This window comes from Leucoraja erinacea, chromosome 19 (genome assembly GCF_028641065.1).
Source record: "Leucoraja erinacea ecotype New England chromosome 19, Leri_hhj_1, whole genome shotgun sequence".
NCBI classification, from domain to species: Eukaryota; Metazoa; Chordata; class Chondrichthyes; order Rajiformes; family Rajidae; genus Leucoraja; species Leucoraja erinaceus.
The window spans coordinates 22,548,411-22,563,578 of NC_073395.1; the positions used below are offsets into that span (position 1 = coordinate 22,548,411).

General features: G+C 41.9%; 1 protein-coding gene across 1 annotated transcript in view; it reads left to right on the top strand.

The window, feature by feature from the left end:
- Nucleotides 1–15,168, top strand: part of LOC129706372 (host cell factor 2-like) — a 46,527-nt gene that overhangs the window by 25,276 nt on the left and 6,083 nt on the right. The window contains exons 11-21 of the mRNA XM_055650645.1: nt 355–459; nt 1,594–1,813; nt 2,615–2,751; nt 3,500–3,650; nt 4,223–4,467; nt 5,803–6,046; nt 7,937–8,097; nt 9,820–10,210; nt 11,509–11,766; nt 12,644–12,729; nt 13,059–13,196. Of these exons, the coding sequence (XP_055506620.1) occupies nt 355–459; nt 1,594–1,813; nt 2,615–2,751; nt 3,500–3,650; nt 4,223–4,467; nt 5,803–6,046; nt 7,937–8,097; nt 9,820–10,210; nt 11,509–11,766; nt 12,644–12,729; nt 13,059–13,196 (2,136 nt within the window). The remainder of the gene's footprint in view (nt 1–354; nt 460–1,593; nt 1,814–2,614; nt 2,752–3,499; nt 3,651–4,222; nt 4,468–5,802; nt 6,047–7,936; nt 8,098–9,819; nt 10,211–11,508; nt 11,767–12,643; nt 12,730–13,058; nt 13,197–15,168) is intronic.

The window sequence follows — 15,168 nt, forward strand, 5'->3', positions numbered from 1 at the left end:
TGGTCGCTGAGAGAACATGCAAACTCTACACAGACAATACCCGAGGTCGGGATTCTAAAAATCCTTCATTAAATTTAATCAGTCTTTCCACCAGTCTCTTGCTCAATATCTACCCTTCCAGCCTCCATGGCATTGTACATGCCTTTATTCTCCCCATCTTTTCTCTGCCCTCTGTGAAGCGGCACAAGTTATTTCCTGGTTCAAAGGCATCATTGTGCAACTTGCTGTTGGCAGCCTCAAACAAATGGGGGACAAAAGTTCATGCTATTTTACAGTTCGGAAATAGTTTTGTTAAATTGTTTGAAGGGTATTGAATTGATTTCCCTCCACCTCCCCCTCCCCCTCCCTTTGTAGATCTCCAATTTGGGGAAGATGATGACTCTCGTCCAGACAGCTCCTGTACAAAGTGGTGCAATCACTGGCCAGGCCACAGCTGGGTCCTTAGCCCAATTCATTCAGGTCAGTAATGTTATTTTTTTTGTTATCATGGTCTTGAAGTAATTGTTTTATTTTAGCAGACAAACACATAATACGTTCTTAATGGATAAATGGCTCATTTAAAATAACCCATCAAAACCAAGGCTTTACAATGTTTGGCATTGCGAGCAATAGCATTGAGGAAAAATTATGGATCTATTATTAAAATATTACAAGGATATCAATTCAGTATGATTTATGGTTGCACTTTTGTTTCAGCATGTACCATTGTAAATTGCTGTCATCATTTTCCATTATATTTATCATCTATCAAAAATTATAATATTGTTATAGACTATGATTGCTTTGTGGCTTTTAGGTGGTTTCTGACACCTATGTTCCTTTACAATCTCGGTCTAAAAGCAAGAACATTATTTATGTATTTTTCATAATTCAACATTTTAGTAGCTTGTTGCTTGGTACTATTTCACTTTCTTGTCAGCTTTTCTCTATTTAAGAAATAAAATTCGAAATATTTTTAGAAATATTAGAAAAAGCTGAATGCTTCTATGTGCAATGCAATTGGATTTTATCTAAAATGGATCAAATAGATGTAATACAGACTTACGTGTTTAGACAGGCTGCTTGGTACTGCAATGGCATCAAACTGCAATGCAACTTTGGCTGCTGCAGAAAAAGGTGCAGGTCAGCTGTGCCTGAACCAGCAAGTTGAGACATGGTTTGTTGTGGACTCTGATACTTTGATCAAGGGGAATGTTCTCTAATTATATTCCTTAGTCTTCTGTCTTCATTCCCACACTTGGTGCCAATGGCTTTGACTACCATTGTCTTTGTAATCATATGATCACTTGTCTAACCACTCTTTCAACATCCCAACCACTGATTTACTCTATTCTGTTTCTTCTTGTGCCAATTCATCTCCCGAAGCTGTATACACTGATACTCTTGAACTAACCTGTTAGTAAACCACGGCTTACGCAGTGCTTAATTGATGGGGAAAACCGCTGTTCTCTCTCCATGATTAATATTCATTTTAATTTTTAGTGACAGTAGCCAACCAATGTGTTGGGGGGTTCTTGGTGTGAAAATGATGTGATTCTGTGATGTGAATTTGAGACTTCTGCTTACATTTTGTTGTTTCTGGCAAATTTGAAGGCCAAGGGCCCTTTTCCTCCGGGGACAATAGTGAGACTGGTAACGGCAGCCGACGGTAAACCGACAACCATAATTACGACCTCACAAGCTGGTGCAATAGGTATGAAGCAAACTATCCTGGGTCTTGGCGGCGTCTCACCAACTGGCAGCAAAACTGGAGCAAGTACCATCATGAAAACCATCCCAGTTTCAGCATTGATGGCCCAGCCTAACGTTGCAGGTATTGGAGTGTTTGTGCAATTGTCAATCGTAATAAGCCTATGAGCCAGGAAGAGGCCATTTGGTCTATCATGTCTAGTTTTTTTTTTTTTTTTTTTAAAGTACCTCACCTATTCCTGGCTTTCAGTACTTATCTCTGCAGCCCAGCATGTCAAAGCTCTTCAAGTATATGTCCAGGTAATTAGGGTTGCTGTTCAAACAGTGAAGTTATACCTTGACCTCCTTGTTCTAATGTCCTATGCCCTGGCTAACGATTGCAAGTATTCAATATGCCTTCTTCACCTCATGGTGTGTTGTAGTGCTTCCAATTTCCACATCAATTGAGTTACAATAAAGAAAATAAGGAGAAAAAAAAAGAAACATAAGAGTGCATAATTGCTGTGGAAAAATACAGTGCTGGAGGAACTCTGTGCGTCAGGCAGCATATGTGGAGGGAATAGACAGACAGATGACTTTTTGGGTTGGGATCCTGCTTAAGATTCTTTACTATCAATTTCTCTCTGCTAAACAAGCTTTTCAAGTAAGGCAAAAGCGTGAGAAACCAGATATTTTACATATGTGACAATGTTGTAAAATGAATTGTCACTTGCTGACAGATTTCTAGTTAAATCATTCGAGATATTTGAACGATGAAGACTTTTTGTGCTCAATTTTTCTTTTGAAAAAGTTAGCACACGGTAGCTGGTGATCTGAAGGGAAAAATCATGCAATTGCAAACCAGTAAATAGTGCAGGTATTTTTTTTTAAATGTCTTGTAATTTACAATTCCTAAACAGTGATGTATGTATACATTTATTTCCAGGTGTGAGTGCATCTGCTGGTATGAAATCTCCAATAACGATAATTACAACAAAAGTTGTCACATCGGGAACAGGAACACCGGCAAAGATCATTACAGCCATGCCAAAATTTACCACAGGGCATCCTGCTATGACGCAGGTACTGCCTATCCTGAAGCTGTGTTTACGTGCTGTTCCATTTTTAGTCTGTTCAGTTTTCTCCGTTGATTAGTTTAGTTTGTTAATATCTCGGACTGTTCCCGACATTGTTGTCTGAAAGTGCTTCACTACAGCATCAGCGATTATTTTATAGGAGGATATCCTTCGACTAGGGTCCTAAATGCTGTCCACTTGTTTTGCCTGCTCAAATGATCATATTTTGATCATCGTTAATATAGGCTTAAATTGGCATAGCAGTGGCGCAGCTGGTAGAGCTGTTGCCTCACTGCACCAGATACCTGAGTTCGATCCTGACTACAGGTGCTGGCTGCGCAGAGTTTGCATGTTCTCCCTGTGACTGCGTGGGTTTCCTCCGGGTTCCGCCGTTTCCTCCCATATCCCAAATATGTGCAGGTTCTGTAAATTGCCACTAGTGTGTAGGATGTGAAACTGGGATAGTAGAACTAGTGTGAGCGGGTGATCGATGGTGGCGTGGACTTGGTGGGCCAAGGAGCATTTAATCATGCTGTATCTCTAAATTAAATGCTCTCACTTTTAGTTCCAATCTTGGAACTTAGTACCTGAGAACACTGGGAGAACTTTTACCGGATAGCAGAGATTCAAGGAAAAGGCTCATCACCATCTTGTTAAGATCGTTTTTGGGATGTGAAGTAGATATGGACTAGGCCGTTGACATTTGTCTCCTCTAAATGAAATACATTTTTTTAATAAAAATACAAATTTCCTAGGTTGTTCTGAAGACGCCTGGAACAGCTGGTACCATCCTACGAACTGTTGGTGGATCTCCAGTAACAGTTAGTGGAGTCAGACTAGTTACACCTGTCACTGTGTCTTCAACCAAGCCTGCGGTCACAACATTGCTAGTGAAAGGAACCACAGGTACCTTATTTAATATAATTTATTTGTTTTTACAATTAAGGATGCAGTTACATGGATGTCCTACTCTTCTAAGTGACTACATTTTCACTGATATCACACTAGTATGGGTGTCAGGGGTTACGGGGAGAAGGCAGGAGAATTGGGTTGAGAGGGAAAGATAGATCAGCCACGATTGAATGGAGGAGTAGACTTGATGGGCTGAATGGCCTAATTCTGCTCCTATCACAGATGCCCCGGGTATGATTAGTTGTACCGAATACTTTAAACAATAACCCTTGTCAACATATAAAGCTGTGCACCTACTTCTGCTGTATTTATAGTAGAAATGCATCGTAAAAATCTGTGGCCTCCTATATTTGATTACAAATAGAGGGAAAATAGATCAAATGCTTATGATCAAATGCTGGAGCTGACTCGATGAACCGAATAGCCCAATTCTGCTTCTATGTGTTATGAGCTTATGAAAGAAGTCTAACGGGTCCAGAGTTTGAGAGATTCTGTATTTTAAGATTTTGTTATTAATTGCTGTGGACAGCTTATTGATTGAATGTATTTAATGTATTTCTTTGCAGGTGTTACTTCGTTAGGCACAGTGACTGCCACAGTATCTACAGCCCAAGCTGCAGTATCTAGTCTTGCCTCATCAGTGCCTAGTCGTGCCTCCTCTGTTTTCACATCACCAGCCACTGCTCTGACGAGAGTAGCGACACTGGGTACCCAGGCCATTGGTACAGCAATTGACCCCTTGGCTGTGGCACCGGTAACATTAATGGCTACAACAGGAATTGTCTCGAGTCCTGCTGTAGTTAATACCGAGGTAATTGATCTGCTTTATCTGTTGTTTTCCTGTGTTTTTTGCTAATTATTTGTAATTTATGTTTTATTCAGAATCAGCCCACATCCCTACCTTCTATCTTCTGCTTCCTTCAATCTCCAAACTACCACCACACACACACAAACGTTTCATTGCCCTCGCTGGCCTTGAGAAATCTCTTCTTCCACGTCTCTTTGGGTGGCTGTGCCTTCTGCTTGGGTGCCTGATCTGGAATATCTGAGTGGCACCGTGGCGCAGCTGCTAGAGCTGCTACCTCAGTGCCAGAGACCCGGGTTTGATTCCTACCTCGGGTGCTGTCTGCATGGAATTTGTACATTCTCTGTTACCACATGGGTTTCTTCTGGGTGCTCCAGTTTCCTCCCACATCCCACAGAAGTGTGGGGTCTGCAGGTTAATAAATTGCCCTGAGTGTGGATGAGATAACAGAACTAGTGTGAACAGATGAAAAATGATCTGCATGGACTTGGTGGGCTGAAGGGCCTGTTTCCATACTGTACCTGTAAAATTAAATTAAACTAAACTAAAAATCCTCCATAAATCCTTTTGCTTCTTCACTTTAAGATTTTCCTTAAAACCCAGGTTGTGACCTATTGCAATGCTTATCTCCAGACTCTTCATTATATGTATTATTTTAATCTATTTTCCAATATAATTGCAAACTGGTGATACAACTTCATTGATTCCTAGCTGGCCAGCAGATTGATTCAGAATCATTTTTCTTAACATCAGTTCCTCCATTATTCCTACATCTTCAGGAACAAACAATGTGTTAACCCCCCCCCATAATTTGAGACCGTTAACTCTCCCCTCCCCCTCTTGTAACATTTAGGGTTTTATCTACCCTGTATATACACTCTGGAATTTCCTTCCTAATCTGCCTAGCTTCCTTTCTTCCTATATTTTCTGCATGTGGCCTGTTTATAACTTCTTGGGATGTTTTTGACATGACCTGCGTGGGTTTTCTCCAGGATCTCTGGTTTCTTCCCACACTCCAAAGATGTACAGGTTTGTAGGTTAATTGGCTCGGTATAATTGTAAATTGTCCCCACTGTGTATAGGATGGTGTAAGTGTGCGGGATTGCTGGTCGGCACGGACTCGGTGGGCCGAAGGGTCTGTTTCCCTGCTGTATCTCTAAATCAAAAGCACCGCTGAAAATAATTATAAATTATGAATTTAAAGTTCTTACATTTTAATGTTTAGATAATCTTATAGGTTATTTTAATTCTTGTGTTGTAGAATTATTCCTTGATATTTAAGCAAATCTCATTTATATCGAAGTAAAGATTTTATTGCTGCATGTATTTTGTGTTTGACAGCCCATGTTTGTGATATCAGAAGCCGTTTCCCCTTGTGTAACTGGCTTGGTTACACATGCCAGTGATAGTCAGGTGCCAGTCGTTGTGGAACAGCCCGCAGCTGCAGAGAATGTTTCAGAGAATAGCATGCAAACATCAGAGCAACAAATACATCAAGCGGCAGAAGAGCCAGCCCACGAAACCACCGAGACGAACACCACGAATACAGCTACCTCCAGCACAGCAAACATATCTCTGAATCAAAGTGAGTTAAGTTAGTAGCAGTCAAGTGCAATTAATTGTTCCGTTCGAAGGAGGGATATTTATTAATTAACATCAAGTGAAACTGCTAAAATACTTCTACGTGCTGAAGCAAAGGTAATTAATAGGCAGTAGCTTCTTGTTTCTTGTCCACTTGGAGCTAGACTACTTGTGCTGCTCATTGATATACCAGGCAGCTTTCCCTGCAACATAAAAGAAAGTCATCTTGTCTCATTGAGTGTACGCTGGCTCACAAAGCAATCCTATTTCTCCACTGGTTTTGTTTTTTACCCTCGGTAACTTATTTTCTGCATGTTCCCATCCATCCTTTCACAGATTCTCCCACTCTTCTACACACCAGGGTCAATAAACAGTAGCCAATTAACCTACCAACCCGCACGTCTTTGACACGTTTGGGTGAACGTGCAGATACAAGGAGAATATGTAGACTTCACGGACAGCACTGCAAATCAGTATTGAACCTGGGTCACTGGAACTGAAAGGCTGCAACTATTATTCCCGATTATTTTTGAAACTGTATTTGATTGTATTTTCCTGCAGGGAAGCATGTATAATTCGCAATATACCAAATAGAAATGGTGCATCAGTCATGTGAGATGTCAATGGTACAGTTTTTTTCCTCGGTTTTTTTACACTATATTTGGTGCTTAGTTTATTGTCAGGTGAAAGATATCGCAATCTATTTTGCCTTAGAATACAACATTTTCCCAGTTGCTCAGTACACAGTCGACGGCAAAATAACTTACATTTACAGAGCACCACCGATAGAGGTCCGCCACCGATATTCCGGTACCCTTGATTGCAGTGTCTTTCAGGATTATCCATTTAATGGACCAACAGAGGTCATGGCTTCCGAGAGGAGTCCGATGGTAGCAGAACGGTCTGCCTAGGCCACTGATGCACCAAGATACCAGCCTGCAATATCGGCCATAGACATCGCCTAAGGGAACAGTTCTGCTGGCTCTGACAAAGCCTGAGCCCCGGCCGCAGGGGGCAAATTCGACCCAGCGATCAGGCCACAGAAGTCCCGATGAGGTTGAGATCGGCCGCCTTGCCCAGCCTATGTGCATATTTTCTGAGGGACCCTTGGATAAAAGGAGGCACCGGACCATCAGTTGCCGGAAAATTGGTGGTGGGCCTGTATTGAAAGCTATGTCAAGGATTTTCATGGGAATGTAATTTTAGAAATATTAGAAGTAACCAAAAACCTGGCCAAGAGTTTAGCCGTAGGACATTTTTTAAAAAGGTAGACGGGGAGAGGGTGTGATTGGAGAGGAGTGGGGTTTTAAAGAACTTGTGTGCTAGTTGGGTGTTAATAGAAATGTAGTAAGCATTTGAAATGGAGATATGGGGCCTTCCTATAAGAAAGCAATTGGAATAAATCAGTGACATTTCTTCTGCATCTAAAATTTCCACTTAATTGGGTTCTCCTGACCATGGAAGATGTTTAAATAAAATTTACCTGGATTTCCCCCAGTTCTCTTGGCCTTAAAATAGGTTTAGGATGAGAGGGAAAAGATTTAATGGGAATCTGAGGAACAACTTTTTCACACAGAGGGTGGTAGGTATATGGAATGAGCTGCCAGATGAGATGGGTGAGGCAGGCATTATAACAACATTTAAAATACATTTAGACGGGTAAATGGACAGGAAAGATTTAGAGGGATATGGGTCAAACATGGCAAGTGGGACTAGCATAATGGGGCAACTTGATCCGTGTGGGCAAGATGGGTCGGAGGGCCTGTTTCCTGGCTGTAGGATTCTATGTGTAAACATAACTATAATGATGAATGCATGTCTAGGATATTTAACCTGATATCCTCCTTGTTATTCCCAAGTTATTTTTTTCACTGTTGGAATTTGTTTATCACAGTTCAGCCACCAGAGACAAATAACAACGGGTTACCGGAAAGTGTTCACGGAGAAACAGCGACTGCAGGAACAACAAACACAGCAACCACAGTATCAGCAGCGCACGCTGGAGCAGTAACCACTGTTACACAGTCCACACCGACTCCAGGCCCTTCACTGCAGGTAAGGAAAGTGATTTGGCTTTGGTGCAGTTCTTTTGTTCTTTTAACTGTGTTTCTTAAGTTCAACATATAAAAGGATATTTGGGGAACCTGCGATTCTGCTTGAAATTATAGGCTAATCTATGATTTGTAATTTCATTTACCAACGCTCTTTACAGGGATATTACTGCATAAAACTATTGTGTGCATAGCAAAACCCAAGAATATTCAGGCGTGTGCTGATAAGTAGGATGTAACATAAATATTATCTAAATGTTAAACAATGGCCATTTATAACAAGTAAGTTATAGGAATAGAATTAGGCTATTTGACCCATCAAGTCTACTCTGCCATTCAATCAAGGCTGGTCTATATTTCCCTCTCAGCCCCATTCTCCTGCCTTCTTTCCATAACTCCTCACACTTGCTAATCAAAGAGACATGGAACAGTAGATGATGGAATCGTGCATAGAACACAGTGCTGGATTAATTCAGCAGGAAAGGTAACATCTCTGGAGGAAGTGCATTGGATAGGCAACATTTTGGTTTGGGACCCTTCTTCAGGGTCTAAAGAAAGTTCCCGACCCGAAATGCCACTTATCCATGTTCTCCAGAGATCCTGCCTGACCCGCTGAGTTACTCCAGCACTTTGTGTTCTATGCCATTTATAACGAGTAAGTCATAAAGGTGTAATTATCTTCAATGACATTGCCACTACCATATTCCTCTGTCATCAATACCCTAGGTCTCACCAGCCACGTAGCTGCCGTGACTAATAGAGAAATTCATAAATAAAAATATAGATGTTGGAATCGTGCATAGAACACAAAGTGCTGGAGTAACTCAGCGGGATAGGTAGCATCTCTGGAGGACCTGGATTGGATAGGCAACATTTTGGTTTGAATGGCCTAATTCGGGCAGGAGAACATCTGAAAGAAATTGTCATTGACTGACAGTTACAATCACACTCCACATCACACACACACACACACACACACGTGTGTGTGTGATGCTTCCTGATTCAATCTCTCCTGGCTCCTCATTTTTTTTAAGCATTATATAATTCCTTGCAAAATAAAATGTATTCACATAAATTGGTTTGTCTGTGCATCTATAACTTGGAACTTAATAAAATGGAACTGCAGATGCTGGTTTATAACAAGGATAGATACAAAATGCTGGAGTAACACAGCAGGTCAGGCAGCATTCCTGCGGGGGGGGGGGGGGGGGGGGGGGGGGGTATGCATGTGATGTTTTGGGTCCATACCCGAAGGCTCTTAACCCAAAACGTCTCTATCCTCCATTTTCTCCAGAGACGCTGCCTGACCCACTGAGTTTAAACTTTACACTTATACCTTAGACTTTAGAGATACATCGTGAGAACAGGCCCTGTGGCCCATTGGGCCATCACCCTGTACATTAACACTATCCTAGACACTAGAGACAATTTTTACAACTTACCGAAGCAAATTAACCTACAAACGTGTACATCTTTGGTGTGTGGGAGGAAAGTGGAGCACCCGGAGGAAACCCACGCGGTCATAGGGAGAACACAAACTCCGTACAAACAGCACCCGTAGTCCGGATCGAACCCAGGTCTGTGGTGCTGTAAGGCTGCAACTCTACCGTTGCGCCACCGTGCTGCCCCAGCATTTACTCCAACATTTTGTGTATTTCTAAAAACTAGAAACTGATGACTATTAGGCACGTTTTTTATTCTTAACTTCTCGCTTTCCAACGATCAGGCCATTTCAACGGGATCGGAAGTTACTTCCAGCAGCAGTTCCACTTTGTCAGATTCAAGCACGTCACATTTGGAACATACTGCAGAAACTGCCCAGGATCCAGCAAGTGTAGAGAGCCATCCTTCACCTGAACAGACAATTAAGGACTTTGACAATGCAGCAATCCCGCAGGTGGCCGAGACCCAGTCTCCTGAGCAGTCGGAGGCCTCCCACGATCCTCCCGAGAAAGTGGAGAGTGATAAACCGCCAGAAGCATTGAGCCAAAACCTAGAACAGCAACCCCATGCCACAGCAACTGAGCCTTTTGTTGCAGAAACAAACCCAGAGGACAACATCCAACACAAAATGACTGCTGGAGAAGTTCCAGTGTCCGTATTACCCAAAGCTACAGGTGAGAATTTCCGCTTTTTAAAAATAAAAAACCATGTTTGGGAAATACTCAGTAATTCTACTCAAAAAAAATATGCCGGTATTTTTCTAATCATTGAAAGAATCCTCGCAGCAATATAAGCTAGCAGGTGTCATTCTCTGATAGAGAGGTGTGTTTTTTTTCAAGTGTCACCAAAGGTAAAGTCTAAGTTTAAATTGTATGCTTTTGGTTTGATAGATTTGGACGTAAAGGAACTCCATCTGTTATTCCCATATTTCAAACTTATTTATTTCCTTCTGTATCTACGACAATCTTCCTCACTATCCACGAGACCTCCAGTTGGAATACCATTCCTCCGTTAGCCTCGTGTCTTCTATGGTCAAACCAACTTTTAATCTACTCTACCAAATGTCTGTGTATTCCATGTCACATTAATAATCGGGATCAGCCAACCACGAGGGATTGTATTAAAATTCACATCAACTTCATCAACTGTTCAACCCTTGTCATTCATCTTTGTCACTTCCTCAAGAAAAATCTCGCTCAAATTTGCAATACAAGACCTGCACAAAGCTGATCATCTCTAATAAGCAAGACAAAAAGTGCTGAAGTAGCTCAGCGGGTCAGGCAGCATCCCTGTAGAATATAGATAGGTGACGTTTTGGGTTGGGACCCTTTTAGCTGATAATAACCTAAAGTAATTGTTTTGATGATCTAAAGTCATTAATTCTTTAATATATGATTTTTAAAATTACCTAATCTAATGTCGTATGCTTGCAATCATCCTCTCGTATGATTTAGACTTTAGAGAGAGAGAGAGAGCACGAAAACAGGCCCTTCGGCCCACCGAGTCTGCACCCACCCATGATCACCCTGTACACTTAACACTATCCTGCACACTAGAGACAATTTTACTGAAGCCAATTATCATACAAACCTGTATGTCTTTGGAGTATGGGAGAAAACTGGAACACCCGGAGAAAACCCACTTGGTCATATAGTAGATATTATTTTGGAAAACCACTACAGTCACAGGGAGAACATACAAACTCTGTACAGACAGCATCCGTAGTCAGGATCAAACCCGGGTGCCTTGCACTGTAAGGCATCAACTCCACTGCTGCACCACTGCCGCCCCTAATTGTGTCTTTTATCATCTCCAAAGTGCATCGTTCTTATTTTGTATATACTACTAATATGGTTCATTGTTTAATTTCACAGTAATATACTTGTCAGTCACACCATATCTCTTTTGACATAACTTTTTTAATATTCCAGAATGATTACTCTTTTCAGAAGTGCCTGTTTTATTATTTTAGAATGCAGTAATGTAAAGCCTCCAATGGACGCTGCTGCTTCAGAAGCGAGCGTGGACTCCACTCAGCATTTGCAACATTGCCAGCAGCTTGTGCCCCAGAACCCAGAGAAACCAGCACCAGACGAGGGTCCAGTGCAGCCTCCAGTGCAACCGAGTACAACTCAAGCAGTAATGTTGAATCCTACAGAGACGAGCTTACAAGGCAGTCTGCAACCGCAGGTTACTGGTACTGTGGCTGCTCATCAATCCACCACTTCAAGTACGTCCAACCATCTTAAGTATTATGTGTTATTTGCTTGTAATGCCAGCATGTACAGCTGCATAAAGTGTGGTTAAAGCAAGGAAGATGTGCATTGCAGCGAGTGCAATATAGATAGACTTTGATGAACATGTGCAGCCTGGTAGCCTTCTGTGTCTGGAAACAGTTGTTAGGCAGTTTTAAAAAATGACTGGAGTTATACCTGATGCAAAACCAAAGTGCTGTGTACTTTCAAGGTGCTCTTGCACATCTTACTTTCTATGTCGGTTGTCCTATTAAAATGTATATATTCCCCAAGTTAAACTTGTGTTGTTGGTGCAAGAGAAATGCCGATTATAATATTATTGCTTGTGTTTCCCAACCCAAACAGGAGACGCCTTTTAAATCTATTGGATTCCAATTATTAATTCATCCTGTACATCTCGGTGTGATTCAGTGTTGGTATTCGTATAAATTTAAACAAAGATTATAACATTCCAATACCTAACTACAACATTAATGCAGAAGGATATTTCAAATGTTTTCAGATGTGCTTTTTATCTGCAGTTTAGTTGTATTTATTACAAATACAATGAAATATCCAAGATGAGGAATTTATTTTAAAATCTTGAGATTTTTTTTTTTCAGGCAATATTTACAGAAATGTAATCGATGCTTTCCAGTTTGTATTAATTTTGCATTTAGTGTGGCATGAACACTGTTGTCAAATCTGTTGCCTTCGTAATGGATATATATTGAATGTCTCAGTGTGTTCCGTTGTATTGATGGATGCACCACTTTACATGTTTCTACACGTGTCGATAAAATCATTAATTCAACAGATGACTGATTAACATCTAGCATACAGGAAATAAATTTGTAGGTCTTTTATTTCTAGGTCCTGCCTGTTCACTTCCATCATCCTCCAGTACGGCAGCTGTGTCACCAAATGAAGTCTCTAATAGTAATCCAGTAGCAAATGGGGTAAATAGTTACTATTACTAACTTGGCTACAGTTTTACCGATTTATTAGGTCACCCGAGTCAATAGATCATATACCGCCACTATAAATCAAATGCACTTACTTGATATTTAAGTATATTTTTATAATGCAGTCACTTCAGCTGCGAGGATGCTATCATCTAATTCTTGCTTGAGAGGCACACTTAAAAATTGTAAGATCTTGCAGCTATCTTCTGGTTTTACATTCTAAGCTCTTAAAAGTAAATTAAGTGACGTGTCTGCATCTGTTTTTGTTTCATTTACACAGTTACTTTGTCTTTTGTGCTAAAGCAGGTATTCGTGTTTTTCAGAAACAAGAGAATTCTTGTGCACCTCAAAAGGTGACTCCAAAGAAAGAAGGCAATCCTTGGTACGATGTAGGAATCATCAAAGGAATCAGTTCGGTGGTAACTCATTATCACTTGCCACCAGAGGGCAGTCAAGGAGAGGTGAGCAGAGTGCAGTGTTCTGTTTAGTGTGGAAACCAGCCCTGTGATCACCCGTACAGTAATCCAATCCTACACACATAGGGTCATTTGTCAAAATGTGTAGGATGTAACTGCAGATGCTGGTTTAAACAGAAGTAGGTTTGCCAACTTTCTCACTCTCAAATAAGGGACAAAGGGACAAATTCCCGATGGCAATTTGTTGACCGACTCGGCCATGGCTGGGTGAACTATGAGTTGGCCCGGGTGCTGGACTGCACACAAAGCCCAGCCGGCGGGCCAGCTGAGGAGTTTTGGCCACGCGATGTCACGCGCAAAGTTCGGCATCCCACCCAACTCGTGAACCAATAATCGGTCCAGAGAAGGAGGGGTGGTGGTATCGGCGGTAAGCAAAGGTACAAAGGTCGGTCAGCTAGCCGGGCTGTCAACTGACGGGGCCAAGGGAGAGGTGCTGCTGCTGCACTCCATGGGCTGCATTACATCGGGACGGGTGAGGCGGGGCCGGACGCGGTGCTCGACCCGACGGTCCCATCGACTCGAGTAGTAGCAGTCAAATACGGGACAAGGGCGGTCCCATATGGGACAAACCAATTTAGCCCAATATATGGGATGTCCCGGCTAATACGGGACAGTTGACAACCCTAAACTGAAGATAGACACAAAAAGCGGAGTAACTCAGCGGGACAGGCAGCATGTCTGGAGACTGAAGAAGGGTCTCGACCCGAAACGTCACCCCTTCCTTCTCTCCAGAGATTGGGCATAGATTTCCAATTAAATGGACTCTTATCTATGACCGAAGATAGACGCAAAAAGCTGCAGTAACTCGGGGGGAGGGGTGAGAGACCCATACCTTCTCCCCAGAGATGTTACCTGTCCCACTGAGTTACTCCAGCTTTTTGTGTCTATCTTCAGTTTAAACCACCATCTGCAGTTCTTTCTTACACATATTGCCTATGACCTGTGGTTCCAGGCAACCAGCAGGGGAACCATCATCCTTGCATCTACCCAGTCAAGCCCTGTAAGAATTCTGCATGTTTTAGTCATCACACCTCGTAGGACAACTTTGGCAGAGTTGCTGCCTCACGACACCAGAAACCCGGGTTGGATCCTGACTTCAGGTGATGCCTGTGTGGAATTTGCATGTTCTCCCAGTGACCGTGTGGGTGTACACCGATTTCCTGCCACAATGCAAACACTTGCGGATTAATTGGCCCTTATAAATTGCCCCTAGTGTGTAGGGGGAGGATGAGAAAGTGGGATAGCATAGTTGAGATGGAAAAATAGATCAGCTGTGACTGACTGGCGGAGTACACTCGATGGGCCAAATGGCCTAATTCTGCTCTAATGTCATTGGTCTTATAACCAGTGTGACCGGGTGATTGATGGTTGGCATGGACTCAGTGGGACAAGGCGCCTGTTTCCATGCTGTATCTCTTTCAAAGCTCCCCAATGTTCCAAGATTCAATCTGGTGAATCTTTTGTACTACTGCTGCTATTGCCAGTTCATCCTTCACTGAAGATCAGCGTCTCCCTAATTACTGGCTTCAGCTGCATGCTAACTTTGTGATTCATGTACAAGTATGTACAACTGCATTTCTTTCCAACATTGTTTACTTTGCAATGGCTTCAGGCTTTTTTGTTTTGTAACTTTAATTTTAGTTTTAGAGAGACAGCATGGAAGTAGCCCTTCGGCCCACCGAGTCCATGCTGATCATCGATCACCCGCTCACACTAGTTCTATGATGTGATTCCACTTTCGCATCCAAACATTTTGCTATGCACTAGGGACAATTTACAGAGACCAACTAATCTACAAGCCCGCACGTCATCAAGCCCCAGCAATGCCTTAAACTCAAAGTAGATGTTTCAACCAAGTTTGTTATTGTGACTAATTGTTATTACAAAAACATTGCAAGATAAGTTAATGCTTCTATTTAACTTCTAATCTCTTTACAAAGGCAGGAACCACATATAG